Below are 16,332 nucleotides of genomic sequence, written 5' to 3'. Positions count from 1 at the left end.
GTCAATCTAATAGTGTAGTGAACATTTTGTGTTCGCATATCATTCAAGTTCCGGAAAATATAAATTGGAAAATTAGGTGAGCTGTCAACCATACGAAATGGTTATTCCTCTAAAACGGCGTATTGTGTAATATCTAAAGACATTTTTCAGATCTTTTTAACTGAAAAGTACTAGGAAAGAAGCAATGCTGTTTTAAATATAACTAACGTATTACTTATTTTTCCATTGGCTAGAAAGGATACACTTACTTAGTGACTTTATCACTGTTTTGTGGTAAATTATCATAGCGTAGGAGCACTGCCAGTCTTGAAAACAAGAATTTATTGGAATTGACTCTTCGGTGTTTCTTGGACAAGATTTTCCTCAATATACAATGAAACAAATTACGACAGTAACCAACCCTGATGATCGGTTTATTGAAACAAAGTACAGATTAAGGACGGGGATGCACTTAGGATCTTTATTTGCTGGTTACCAATATTGACCGTTTGAGTATTTAAATTAAATTTTTAAGTTTAATTGTTTGATATATTTATTTATATGTAAAATTAATATTTCTATTGTTAGCCATTTTCCTGTACTTTATACTGCTAAATCAAGCATGCCTGGATCAAAGATGTCTAGATATAACATTTTGAGAAAAGCTTTTTCTTGAAGCAAATGATTTATAAGAAATATATAGAGCAACCACGTAATTTAAGTACTGTACACCAAATATTTACTATAATCTTGATCAGAGAGTACTCAGAAGACCTACTTTTGAATTTAATATCAATATCAAACCAATCTAATGTCAAGAAGAATTTTGTACTGCACTCGTGAAATAACAATTAGGAATTAAATTAACATTGGGATCCGTTTGCAATAGTTTGCATCGACAAGTTGCAGTCATATATATATATATATATATATATATATATATATATATATATATATATATATATATATATGTATATATATATATATATATATATATCAATATGAAACCATTATGTTACGACTATTACAATTCGAGAGTGTGATAATTCCAATATCGATCTATTGGAATTTAATTCAAGACGTACAGTAACGCTACAGTATTCTACTATAGGTAGATATTTTTTGCGCTTTCGTCGTGTTATCCAGTGAAGGCCACTTCTCAATAGTTCCATCTGTGCTGTGGGATTTATACCAACTTATTTATAGGTTATAGGAATTTTGTTTACAGGTTCGTTACTAACAAAAGTTTCGATTACTCTTATATGATATTTTAATTGGTTCTACTGAACAGACAGTGTATTTAATAGAGAAAACAAAAAAAAAAACAAGTTAAAAACCTTGGTGTGTCTCAAACTTGTCAATGTTATTTTGTAAATTTTCCCGATAAACGAAGCAATATGAGCTTGATTTTATCTCAAACGAAGTATAAATAAGTAACAAGCAATCCTCCAATCACTGAGCTCTCGAAAAATAAACTCTTTGTCGAGGGCTATCCAGCTACCATCAAATTATTGACTTGTATTAAAATTTCCTTTAGATGTCTCAGTGGAGCCACTTTAATTGAGATTTACATTGATCCGCTTGCAATTTCGACCATCAATTTGATTTATCTAATTGTTTGCTTGTTTATTTTATTAAGAGGGATGCTGTGGGCGTCACAGTGTATTTATATTGTAATGTCTATGGTGCTGTTCATGTTTATTGGCGACGGTTATTACTTTTTAATTGGTGGTTTAACAGTTTGTTTGTTATTTTAAGTTGCATAATTTTTCCCCCATATTCACTAAATATATATCTTTCTGTTACAATAAAAATACTATACTCTTGTTCAGTAGCACAAAAATAAATAAAAAATAATTACTTCTTTACTTTAACTATCTCACTATATTGCTCTATAGTATTTTATTTATATATTAAGTTAATAAAGACTTAATTAAGCTTACCTGTAAATGTACAGACAAGCATTAATATTGCAACGTCTTTGAAAGTTTAATATTTATTTACATCGTATTCTTTCAGCTTGATTACGTTTTTGTCATAAAATAAAATTTCATAGTCGCTTTTATGGTTTAGTAATTTAATTAGTTAAATACGACTTATCACTGTGTTTTATCATATCATCATCTTTGTTTAATCACGAACTAGGAATTAGAATCTAAATCTAGAATAATGATATTCCGTCAGATTGATGTAATATCTTTTAGGTGAATAGTGATCGTATATACGTAAGATTGCCTTTTAAGTCGTGTCGTTTGTCAATCTTCCGCGAATATTGTAAAAAAAAAAAACATATGGCATTTTCATCCATTTGGATTTAGAATTCGAAAACAAAATAATGTTTTTAGATTGGTCGAATAGTTTTATTGTAACGTCTATTCAAAGGTCGGTTGTAAAAATGGAAATATCTAAGGAAAATTTACGTACAATAATTTTCTACGACTTTCAAACTTCAATGCTTTGAGGAGATCAGTTCGGTACTTAGTGATGCAGCCCCATGTCTTAGAGCTGTAAAACGCTGGTATTTAGATTTTCAACGTGGGCACTCTAGCTTCAATGACAAGCCACGTGAAGAACGTCCAAAAACCGCCATGACGCAAGACAATATTGAAGCCGTGCAGCAGTTTATCCTCTAAGATCGTCATGTGACATACCGTGAAATAGCATCCGTGGGCATTTCAGGGATCACTGACCAAAAAAACCTACACGAAGAACTTGGCGTAAGAAAGTTGATCTCTCGTTGGACATTTGCTTAGCGTCGACCAAAAAACAGCTACAGTTTATGTTATGGTTAGTGGTGACGAGTCTTGGATATATGCTTACGATCCAGATCCTATGCAGCAAGCAACTGTCTGGGTCTTCCAGGATGAGCCAAAATCGATCAAAGTCATACACTCACGGAGCACATCGAAAAAAATGGTGGCCTCGTTTGTGGCAAAAAGTGGTCACGTCGCCACTATTCTAATAGAAGATCGCAAGACACTTACCGCTGACTGGTATACTACTATTTGTTAGCCACAAGTTATCACCGAATTTCGAAAAAACAATTCAAGACGTCGTATGCACCATGACAATGCAAGTTTGCATACCGCCCGCCAAGCAAAGATGTTTTTGAGCACTCAAAATATCGAAATTTTAGATCATCCGCCTTACAGCCCTGACTTAAGCCCTAACAGTTTTGTTACGTTTTCTAAAATTAAGCAAAGTCTTCGTGGTCAATGTTTCAGCTCACCCGAAGAAATTGTTGACGCATACAAATCAGCCATTTTGACTACCCCCACTTCAGAGTGGTTAAAACTGGTTTGAACGCATGCAAAAGTGTATTCAATATCGCGTAGAATTCTTTGAAAAACAATAAATGGTAATAATCTATTAGATTGTCTATACTTATTTCAAACGACACTACTTAAAAGGCAGCTCCCGTAATAAATCAGTATGGTAAATAATATAGACATGTACAAAGACTGCCCAATTATAATCTTTGGGACAAATTTTAAGTAAAGTAATTGAAATTCTTTGGAGTTTGTTTTTTTATTTGACAATAATGAAATGGAACGTTCGCGCTGACGGTATAGGCTGACAAGGCACCAGTGAGAGATGATAGATGACGATGAAAAAGCAGATTATTAACTAACCTGATCTTGATGGAAAGACCTGAAATTCAGCACGATGGTTTCCAGGGGGGGACTTCGTAGAGGTCGACCTGGGTATATTGCTGGCAATAAGGCTCTTAGTCTCCATTACTAACAATTCCTTCCCTTCCCATCCTTTGAAGTAGGTAATAATTAAATCAGTGCTATGGATTTAATCGCACAAATATCATACTTTATATTAGCAAATAGTGGCAATTTCCTTTATGCTACAATCTTTTTTATTCTTATGAATATGTGTATATATCTGTCGTAAAAGTTTGATGCACCTATTATATACCTGTATAATTGTATACTGCGTGTCTATAAAAATGTTTAAAGGTGACTACCCTCTATCACGATGTGTATTTTATTTGCATCACAAAGTAGGTTAGTCGAAGACAAAGCCGTGCCAAATCCTGTCACATTCGCATCCGTGCACTTCCCGGTACAAGCTGAAAATCAACGTGTGTTGTTTAATTATCACTAAAGTGAGAGTCTATTAATCGGTACTACTCGTACCTGAACCCGCGTCTTGTTGCAATCCTTATATCATAAACTAATTTTAGATTTGCTAGAATCAAATTCTAGAACAGTAGATTACGGAAGCATTATCCAAAGTACCGCAAGCTGCAGCGAGATAAATTGATTGTTCGCTCAAATGATATTGTGCAATTGTATCGGTTTTCACAGTAAGATATGGTAAGTGTGTTCTATTTGATTGTTTCGATTTGATTGTTTATTAGTAGTAACGTAGTAAAGGTTATTGTTGGCATCTAATATCCTTATAAATTTCACTTGGACGATATGATTAAATTTAGAATAAAACAGAATATTTGGTTAAAAAATATCATAAATTTCTAATTTATTTATTTACAGTACATACAATTTCCCAATGCGCTCACTAAACATTAATTATTGTACTATACAATAGTCAATTGCTACCTTGTGAAAGTCTGGTTTGGTTTAAAGCTAGATTTTTATTATTTAGAATGATAATTATAATTCTTTTGATTATTTGAAATGTTTATAATAATTATATCATAATAATTTTTAAACAAGAAGCCATAATCTCTTTATTTTGTTTTGAAATAAGTATAAATTTAAAACAGAAATGTCCAAAATATTAAGATACTTTTACAGTCACTCAGTATATAGTATAGCAGTTACTTTATGATATCTAATTAGATACAACTCAAAAATATAAAAAAGTGAACTTATTCTAATAATATGTATAAGTATGTAATTATATTCTGTCTTAAATTTCTAGAATGCGGGTTTAACATATTATATACCAAATCTAGGTTTGCCGTGTGATCCCGACATAGAACAGGCCACCCCTCTCATTGGTATCGTAAGAGGCGACTAAGGGAAGGCGAGGGACGGGCAGAAGCGTCCATCTTAAAACATCTTCAAAGCCTAACTGCGGTTGCCAATCCGCCTGCCAAGCGTGGCAACTACTGACAAAACCATCCCGGGGGGGGGGGGGGGGGACAGAGGTTCATGCTCAGCAGTGAACAGTTAGAGATTGATATGATGACGATGATAATAATCTAGGTATATTAAAACATCTAATATAATGACATTACTGAAATAGTGGGCACAATGCAAATTGGAGATATCCAGGTATACTCTTGTAGAATTATGGGATTAAATATAAAAGAATAAGGAAGAAAATAGGAAACAAAATTAAATCATCTAGTTATCCCTAGTTTATGTGAAACTTATTGAAATATTGCTTTACTACGTCCACCTCCCTTACATATATTAAGATATATTCGTAGAACCAAGGTACAGGTCTCGTCCTTGTCGACGATAAATTTATATAGAATAGTATGAATTTAATTTTAAATAATCGATTTTATATCCATAAATGCATTCCATTATCTTCGTCCGTTGTCCGTTGATCTAGTCCATACTTGTCCGTTGATCTAGATTGACACAAAAACTCAAGTATTTTCCAAACAAATTTTCGATTCCCTTCAGTATGTTTACGATTGCCGCTTTATAGATATATTTTTTATTTTTACAAAAAATGCATATTTCACCTGATCTAATGTACTACCGCCGCCCATGTTTGTTACAACACCAACGGCATTGCCTGCCGATATATATATATATATATATATATATATATATATATGAAATTCTTGTGTCCTTTGCTTTATTGTTATATCAAAAAAAGTAGTAGTAAAGGTCTTAGAATGAACTAGTTATTATTACAATTAATTTTTCATATCCATCAAATAAGATCTCACCTAATTTTATTACCCCATATTTTTTTTGTCAAAATTTTTATTTTTATATATATATATATATATATATATATATATATATATATATATATATATATATATATATATTTTACAATCAATCGTTCGTGACTGTTTTTTATCGCAACTTTAAATATCGCAATAGGGTTGCAAGATGGCAATCAAATATAATAATTGTAGTAGGATAAATTTTCATGTATAGTTCTCGAAATAATATATATGGTAAAACAACGTTTGCCGAGTCAGCTAGTATTTTTATATATATAGGTCAAGGTAGGCACAAATATATAAAATGGAACAAAAAATATTTTGACTGAAAGTTGTTTCGAATCATCAAAGCCCCGTGTAACCTATTTTGATCAACCTTCGATAAGAAATAAAAAATTTAAATATAAATAAGTTTCTGATGTTTTAATATTTTTGCTACTTACCTAAAATAAATTGGTTTATTAGATTGCGCGACAACCTCAAATATAATATATAATAGCAGGTAGTTAGAGAATGGAAGTGGCTTAGGACAATTTCTTTTAGCTTATCAGTGAGGGAGGCCTATGTTAAGCTTTGACAGTTGAAATCATGATTCGTAATTTAAACAAGTAATTTACTTTTTGTTTTATTTTTACACAGGAAGGACATCAGCGAACGATGTGGTGACCAACAAGCCGCCTGTAAAATCTCCGAATACAACTTCTGCGGCGGTCCAGAGCCCCACACCGAAACGTATGTACTTACCTATTCCTGTTATACTTTTGTGTACCAAAATGAGTCCTTTGTTCCAGCCCTGTAAACAATTCCCTTGTTTCCGTGCAACTTGAAACTACGTAGTACACTTGAGCAAAGTGACTCATGCGCTCTTTACCGTAAAACTTATATTTTATTTGCTGTATCATTCAGATCACATTTAATTCTTAATTTACGTCGTTATGTACAATACTTTAGGGGAAAACCATCTATGTAATAATAGATATCTACTACACGCATCATCATTATATCGGATATACAAATTGCATTGGATATTGTCCAACTTTTTAGTAGTTTTCGAATACGTATTACGGCTATAATGATATATACGTATAACAGTATGTAATTGTATTTAAATAGATATATAAATCATATGAATAATCCGATAGGTATATTATCTTAAAACTTCTTTAAATTATTTTTTAAATATTGGGATTTAAATAATAGTCCATGTAAATATTTTATTTTCCTGATTTGTCATAATACTGATCAAGACTTTACATTATTGATATTATATATTACTACAATGACTAAGTGCCTGTTGTTTGATGAACCCTCAAGATCTTGAATCACTCTGGGACTTACCTCAACCACATAGTAGACGAGGTACTTATACGCCATTGAAGTATTATGCATTACAGTAGGTAGACATAGTGTATGTGGTTATATAAGTATCAGGTTTTCATATCTTTTCGTAAGAAAGAAAAGTTGCTGGATTCAAACTTGGCGCTGTCAGTATATCATACTGAAATTAGTTTCCTGTAGCTGTCACATACATATGACAAGAAACAAGATAACAGGATATATTATGCTCGCTAGACCGTCCGTCTGTATTAGCAAGTAAAATAGCTCGATAGCGAGGCGGCCGACTAAAGATACTACTCGTATTTTGTTCTTGTACATGCTTTGACCCTGTTATACGAAGAGATACCTACTAGAACTTTATTAACTTTGGGATATTTAATATTTATAAACGCTTTTTAAGTTTTTAATTGACTTTCAAATTACTTTTTTCTTTATTTATTTTTTAATAAGGAGGTTTTCTATTTAACTACATTTTTATACGAAATAATATTTGGAATACTTATTTTGGGATGTCTCCAATTTGGTCAATGAAAGTTTGATAAGTCAACTACCTTACCAGACATTTTTTTCCTATAGGTAAGAAGTAACAACACTAATATATGTTACAATAATTTACTCAAGTCCAATGTTTTATTCTATTAAGTTAGTTTTATAAAAATATATACCCTGAAAGAAACTCTTAATATTATATTGAATTTTAGAAACTTCTATTACTATTTTACTCGAGAATGTTTCGTCGTAGAAACAATTCGTTTTTGGTATTGGAAATAACTTTTTCTAATTAGAGCTAAAGAGTTTAATGTTATTTACGTGTCTCTGGTTTAAGCGTAACACTGTAAACAGCATATATGCGTGCAATCTACGAGTTCACCTGATAACCCTTTGAAATGGTGCCAAAAAAGCACCACAGACGCTTGTGACCGCGGTGTGTTGGCAGTTGGCACACTAGCCCGGATCTATCCGGCGATTATGTCATGCATAGCAATACCGATGCCGAACGTCCGTTTGTTATTCCACATTCACCAAAAACAAATATCAAAATTACTATTTTTTATTGTCACTCAGAAAGCGAAACGTCTGAGTCGATATTTCTGGAAGACCACGCGTGCACGTGCTCGCGACTGTATAGCTACAAAAGCACTCAATTTGCGTCACTTTCTATTTGGAATTTTTAGTAATCATAATTTTATAATTAGTAATCTCCTGTCTTAATGTTAGGTTTAGACAGAAACGACGAATACAATCAATATAATTATTACAGTGAGCACGCTATATGTTGATTCCCCACATCGATAAGATACTTTAGTACTTCATATCCATTTGTCATTTGTAGTAAAATATGTCATTTCGTAAAGAATAACATAATAATTATTTTTATTCTTCCATTGTAAGTATTTTTATGTAGACATCTAACCAAACAGATGGAAATAACAAATGCTGATCTCCAAAATGTTTTCTATTTTGTCGCAGGCCCATATTGAATACATATCACTACATAGGTATCACATAGATACCGAACTCGATTAAATCAATCCCATATATTTATGCAATGACGCCACCTTATACAGGCAGGTGTACGAAATTTCATTTGAATCCATTCAGCCAAGAGTAACCAAACATTTGATATTGCACTACTGTAATAAATACTAATTATGATGTGATATAGAACTCTGTCTACTCAGCAGGCAAAATAGCGTTAAAAATATACCATATGTACGCTCTTGAATGAATACTAAATCTTGATTTAAACATGTTTAGCGCATGAACAATAGTCTTGACCTATTTCAATGTATTTTGCTTTTATATATATCTTCAAATTGAAAGTAGGACATGAATGAGATACATAAAATTTTCTCTGAAGAAGAAATGAGTTCGTGAAAATCAAGTAAAAATATCATAGCATGTCATATATAATATTATTTATTGACTGAACATTTATATAAGTTTCTAGCCTGAGCATCGCATAGACTACAAAAACTTATGTAGTTTTTTATATTTCTTTATTTAATGCAATTTTGAATAAAAAATCCCTATAGAAAATCGTTAGGAATATTTTCCAACTTTTTTCTTTGTATAGTGATGCAATAATGCAATATAGAAAAATTGTGCTAACGTTCTAATAATGATAAACATACTCTTTTTAAATTTATTTTTTGAGTAAGTAGTTTAGTGGGTGATGAATAGGTAGTGTACGAGTATTTGGTTAGAAATTTTTTTAGAATAATAATATTAAGTATAAAAGTTATCGTTCAGATTAATTGATTTTTATTATATATATAAAAATATCGCTTTAAATGTCAACACAAAATATATAGTCGAAATTACTAAATGTATGTAATAATCAACATGTCAATAAAGATATTTTTGCGTTGTGTGAACGTCGTAAAAATATACGTAACAGGAGATAATCTATCTAACTACGTCTATACATACCTATTTAGTAAATTATCTCAGTGTTGGCAGATTTGTAATGAAAGACAAGATCACTGGTGTACTTTGTTTATTTTGGTGGTCCAGCCTAATAGTCTAACATTGTGAATGGAATATTAAACATAACCCTTTACGCTAAGATGATATCGTTTAATGTCTAAATAACAGATAAAACACCAATTTGAAAACTGAAATAAATATTTAGGAGCATATACAGAAAAACAAGAAGTTTATTTTGAATATTCAATTTTAATGTCGAGTATTTGTTACTTAAATATTGAAATAAAATTAACAAAAAATCCAAAATCGATGATTATATAGGTCCCTACATAAAAATTATTATCTAGTTCTAATAAATAATTATAATAGGTAGGTACCAACCTGCACTTGCCTATGCCAAATAACATATAGATATAGTTCGGTCACTATTATTTATTCGATGGTTCAGTATCGCATTTACTTTTAAGTTAAAAATGAAAGAAAAATATGTAACTTTAGGCAAACATTTATGTTTCCAATATACACATATAATTTTTTTTTAATTTTTATAAAACTTAGAATGGCAAACAAGCTGACGGTCCACCTGATGGAAAATGATAACCGTCGCCTATAGACACAAGCAGTACCATGGACATAGCAGAGTATACTGTTTCGCCCATGATACCCCCCATACGTTGCCATTCCCGAGGACTCAGGTGTTATTCCTCCGTACCTCACTCTTCAAACCGAAACACAGCCATGCAAACACAACTGCTTCACGGTAGAAACACGAATCATTTGTCTATATATCAGAATGTTTATGTCAACGTCACTGAGATAAACATTTGATTGCTGACTACCTACGTTATAACAGTGGAAGTGGTCAATCAGTCTAGATGACCTGCAAGTCTAGATAAACTGGGGCTAGTTAGTCTACTTTTAGCCAACGTTACCTAACCAACTTGTAATTTTCTATTTCCTGATATATATAGGGATACGTCATGTCAGGTGTATCGTTCAATAATACTTACATTAAATAGGAAACCTTCTGATGATTAAATTTTATAAGTACATGTTTATAAGTACAACTAAATAAGATTTTATTCGTGACTTCATCCGCGTGATCGGGATATGTTGATTGACCGAGATCTGTTCATGTTCATCCCTAATTAGTATGCCTGTTATGTGTATGCCAAGTTTTAATACGATTGATTGAGTCGTTAAAGCGCCAAGAGGTCACAGAAAAAACGATCTCACTTTCATATATTATATGATGTTACCTAAATTGTTTAATTCATTGTACTTAATAATTTTAATAAATATGTGGTTATATGGTTGTAATTCTGAATTTAAAATTGTTATATTTAATGTGCCTATTTAATTTATAATATTTTGTTTCTTTTTTAAATTATTTTTTCTGATATTTATATTATCTATAACTCGTTATTCCGACGCCTTGCCTTATTTTAAATTTTGTTTTATAAAAAGGTACTTATTATGTAGAATTTATTTTTATTTCAAATTAGATATAGACGACGGCTACATAAAATGAAAGTAAATACATAATAAATGTAGAAGGTGATCTATTTGCATATCAATTTTTATTTAATTCAATTCAGCCATTTAAATGTGATTCAGTAGATATTTACCAACATACACGTTTATTTTTGGTAAGAATTATTTCCATAGGTTGCCGACGCGACTCATAATAGAAACATCCAAAGAAATCTTAATGCATACATATAACTGTTGTTTTTTGAACGTTTCTTTAATTTCGGCTTTCATTTGTGTTAATAAATTTTGTTTCTTAACATACATGTTTTTCTATATATACCTACTCATTCATATGTTTGCATAATTATGAATAGGTAGCTTAAATTTATTCATATCTCCTAAATCCTAATATGTCTAACTATGATCCATTGTGTTTTAAAGTTCTTCCCCGTTACTTGCACCTAAAATAGGCATGGTGTATGTGTGCAATATTAATTAGCAATACGCGGCTTATGCGGTAGCCCATACGGGTGCAACGCGAGTGAACCGGCCTCTCGGTGGCGCGCCGGCTCCCTTCGTGGTCGAGAGCCGGTCGTCGCGCGCGCACTCGTGTACACGTCTCCGCGTAAAAATAAAGTCCACAGCGCGCTCGCGCACTTCAACCTATTTATAATTATCAGTAAATCGTCGCCAGAGCGCACGACTGCCGCGGCCGGCGACCGCTCGCTGAAAAGAAAATTACAATAGCTAATCTCGAAGCCGACCTAGCGTCCCCGTCCCGCGTGCCCTACGCGACCCAGGGACATGAACGATTCGAAATCCCTAGCATCGACGCTCTACTGATATTGTGAGGACTATCACTCCTACGTAATAAATATTATCAGACTCGGGGTGTTAATAAAACCGTGTATGATTGGACGAAATGTGTGTTCTGTGATTACGATTATATTGTATCAGTGATAATAGTGTATTGAGTGTTATATAAACATGCCTGACAGGTCAAAGCGACGTAAAAACAATAAGAATAAGCGTAAAGCAAAAAACCAACGCACTGACAATAACAAAAATAGTAGTGATGTGAATTATACCGGTAATAGTGAGACTTGTAGTGCTAGTACAATTACTTCAACAGAAGATATTGAAACAACTCAAAACAATGTAAACGATTTTTCTGATATTAAAGAAGTGCCAAAAAATAATATTGACGATTCATTGGTCAACAAAGTTCAATGTGCGGAAAGCAGTTCTACCTCTGCTGCAAGTTTTAATCAGGATCTAAATAATAATACTAATAATAATATAATTATCCCAGTTACACTATCACAAACGATGAATAATGACACTGATATTCAAAATAGTGTCTATGTAGTTGAATCTCCAGATCAAACGATTAAAAACAAACCAAAGTCAATTAATTCTATAAAAAGTAAAAGTTTAGACAACGATGATGCACCACAGATAGTTGATATTACCGATGATACTTGTGATCAATCTGAAGAGATGACTATTGCAGTGATAGAAGGTAATAATGCTATAGTATCTGAAGTAGAATCTGATGTAGAATGGGAAGAAATTGATGATTTACAACACAATAAACTACCATACTCGGAGGAATTCGCTACAGGTACTTTATCTATTACTACTATTCCTCTTAATACAGCTCAATGCGATCAAACGAAATCACTTACACCCGAAGAAGAAAAATCGTTAAGACATTATCTTCAAACGTTAAACTTATCTAGTAAATCGAATGTAAATTCAGTTGAAATTAAAACAGAAATAGAACAAATTATAAATCGAGAAGTTAGACATAGATTACGTAAAAAAGGCTTGGCAGAAGATTTTGTTACTCAACGACTCGGTCCTTCTAGAATATTAGATGTTATTGATGAAGAAGGTAGTGGTGAATCATCTGTTACATCACGTCGTCATTCTCGATTGAATGATAAAATAAGCGACAACGAAGATTTGGATGATGATGTTTTCGAAGACAATAAAAATAAAGACAAATATTGCACAAAGATTGTAAAACAAAATACAATACAAAAAAGTTTTGGTAAATTGTTGCCTCAGCAATGTGTCTTAGTTGGTGCAAAATTAAAAGAACCAGAGATAACAGAAGCACGAGGTGATTGGGTTATGAAAAGTGTAGAAAAGATGGCTGGAGCTGAAATAGTATACTTGACAGATTCCTCGAGCAGCACAAGTTCTATTCATGAGATAGGAGATGAAACTGATGACAGTGCAGAAACGGATGTATCAGTTCGTATGATAACGCCGACAATCGAAGTGACTAATACCGAAGAACTGTTGAAAAAGACGTTTTTGTCTAATAATGAAGAAAATATGGAGTCAGAAAAGGCACATACAGAAAATGAAAAGTGTAATGAATCTATTGAAACAAAAACGAATGTAGAAGACAACATGAACCAGACAGCTCAGAATCCACATGAAATAGTTATATTATCTACAGAAAATATTAAAACAGATCTTTATGTCAAGGAGCTTGAAAATCCTAAAGATAATGATATAACAAATGAACAAAACAATCTTAGTAGTAATAATTTAAGTAATGATATTCCTGTAGATAAAAGTGAAATTATATCAAATATACCAAGCAGTAATGATAATTATAATTTAGAATTAAAAGTTTTGAAATGTGAATTAAATGACGCTATAAATAATCTAATAAATGAAGTCTCTACGGATACAGAAGATCCTTCGGAAGTACATAAAGATAATTTTGTTCGACAAGACTCTTCAAGTAGCGTATGTTCATCCCAGTGCACTACCAAATATAATCCAAATTATTCCTCTCTTAATGATGTTTCTAACACAATGCATGATGATATGTGCAATAACATTGAGTCAAATACAGAAAAAATACAAGAATTAGATATTAAAAGTCATGTAAAAGATGTGTTTGAATGTGTTACAGGAAAGTCTGCACTGAATAAGGATAAAGCTGATAAAATCAGTAATAAGCAACCTTTGAGGCTGCGAGATATATGCGTAAGAAAAATTTCTACATTTCCATATGGTGATAAAATATTAGAGGAATTAGCTTCTGTGTCAAAACGATTACAAAACATTAACATGTCTGAAACTAATATTACTGAAAATATATATTTGACTCAAAAAGAAAACCCAAAGTTAGATACATTGCCATATTTCCCTCGACCTGAGATCTCAAATATTGAAAAAGTATCTTTATCATCAAAAAGCAAAGATTCTCTTCCACCACCAATTAAACCTCGGATTTCGTCACTAAAGATATCTCAAGATGAAAGTCATTGGACTACATCACCCAGTAAGAATGAATCTGTTTATGTATGTTTATCGCCATCACAAAAAATGCTTATGGAAAAGACAAATACAGTGATAACAAAAGAAGATACTAGTAATCTTACAGACAGTCATAAAAAAATGATTGACCGTCAAGGGTATAATCAATATTACGAGGAAAATAAAGTTGAAAATGAAACCAATAGTAATAAACCTATTATGCCATTTAAGTCACAAACTGGGAGTCGTTTACTAGCACTTATGCGCGATCCTTCTATAACATGTAAATTAAATGTTCCAATTAATAAATATTCTAATACACATTTTGATCAAAAACAAAATTATTATGTGAATAGGGAATCAATATCTAAAAGAACCTATGATAATATTAATTCGTTTAGAGATTTTTCGAATACATTTAAACCAATTCCGCCACCACGACCTAAAAAGTATACGTCTTCATTCTATGAAAGCGATGAGAGCTCAGATTTCACTGATAATTCTTTTAGATCAATGAAAAGCGAAAGAAAATTCTTTCATTATTCTACAGGTAACTTAAATAAGGAGATTGAAAATGATATTTCTTCTATACAAAATATGCATAGGAACTTTACGAATATACGTGATCATGTGAACGAATTTAAATATCCGCGACGACCATCTTTGCCAAAAGATTTATGTGATCAACAAATGGAATATATTCGTCAAAAAGAAAAGGAAGTAGAAGCTGAAATACGTCGTCTTGAATCTGAAAAAATGGATGTACCACAGATTTCTAAAAGAGGGCCAAGAGCTCCGCTAATGAAAGATCAAGAAGAGATTACAAATAATAGCAGCTATTTTTATAAAAGGAATACAGAACATAATACGCAACAAGAAAAAAAAGACAATGGGCGGTTACGTTCGTTATTTAGTAGTAGTCAAGAAGAATTATTACGTGACAAAATGTATTCTGAATACATAAACCAAATGGCTGAACGTCAGGAAAGAAAACATCATAAAATTATAAAAATAACTAATTCGGGTAAAATATCTAATTCACAATTAGTATCTAAAAGTATGCCAGCTCTTGATATATTAAATTCAAAGGTAAATAATCGCATTGAAAAAGAATTTATATCGAAAGCGAGAGAAAGGTGGGATAAGTTAGGTATAAAAGATCCTGAAACGGAGGACGAAAAAGAAAGCGCGAAGGAAGTGTATAGAGAACCCAAAGTGATAAAGCATAAAATAAAAGTTATAGAAGGTGACAAAGAGACCGATGTTCAAAATTTGCCAAATCATTTGCAAGATTTTGTACGTTTCACAGCCAAAGACAAAATGGAAGATAAAAGCAGTTCGGGTGAGTCAACTGGTGGACCAGCATCATCGCACGTTGTAGTTTTGTGTGCAGTGATTGTATTTATGCTGACAATTAGAGAATTGTTTTGGAGATTGTTCCGTAATAAGTGAAAACTAACGATAGTTATATTGTCTTTTTTGTAAACTATAACCTAGTTTGAATTATGTTTGCTTGCATGAATGTGTTATTTCTTATATTTGCTCTATATTACTGGATTACATTAGATTTCATTATAATTGTTACCTATTGTTGTATAATACCAAAGACTGGCAATTTAGTACCTACATAAGTTCAACAATCAATTAATAAGGTGAGTTCTATTTACGAGTGTACTGTATTATTAAATTATGTAGTGTTGCATCAATGAAATATTATTTTTTTAAACTTATCTATCAAAAAGGCAAGATTATATATAGTTATTTATTATCTAAATGTAGGATAATTGGAATAAATCTAAAAAATTCTATTATTAATGAATTAGGCTACCTGTACTATTCATGTAATAATAGTTATTTTTTATACTTATATTTTCTATATAAAGTTACACGGAAATGTGAAGTTACAGGTTTCTACGCGAAATCATAGAATATAGGTAGTA

General features: G+C 31.8%; 1 protein-coding gene across 8 annotated transcripts in view; it reads left to right on the top strand.

Moving 5' to 3' along the window:
* The window catches only part of LOC113515622 (uncharacterized), a 122,528-nt gene that overhangs the window by 11,359 nt on the left and 94,837 nt on the right, over window positions 1-16,332 (top strand). For 6 of the 8 annotated variants that reach the window (XM_052893328.1, XM_052893327.1, XM_052893331.1 and 3 more), the window contains exon 1: window positions 11,700-15,734. In XM_052893328.1, the coding sequence (XP_052749288.1) occupies window positions 12,095-15,734 (3,640 nt within the window). In that variant the 5' untranslated portion in view covers window positions 11,700-12,094. Of the gene's footprint in view, window positions 1-6,505; window positions 6,599-11,699; window positions 15,735-16,332 lie in introns of those variants that run through there. The other 2 variants (XM_052893332.1, XM_052893333.1) reach the window with 1 other exon arrangement.

Source organism: Galleria mellonella, unplaced genomic scaffold, assembly GCF_026898425.1.
Source record: "Galleria mellonella isolate WM207_F2 unplaced genomic scaffold, CSIRO_AGI_GalMel_v1 utg173, whole genome shotgun sequence".
Classification (NCBI taxonomy): Eukaryota; Metazoa; Arthropoda; class Insecta; order Lepidoptera; family Pyralidae; genus Galleria; species Galleria mellonella.
The sequence above is the reverse complement of the archived record's forward strand: the minus strand, read 5'-3'. Positions and strand labels throughout refer to the sequence as shown.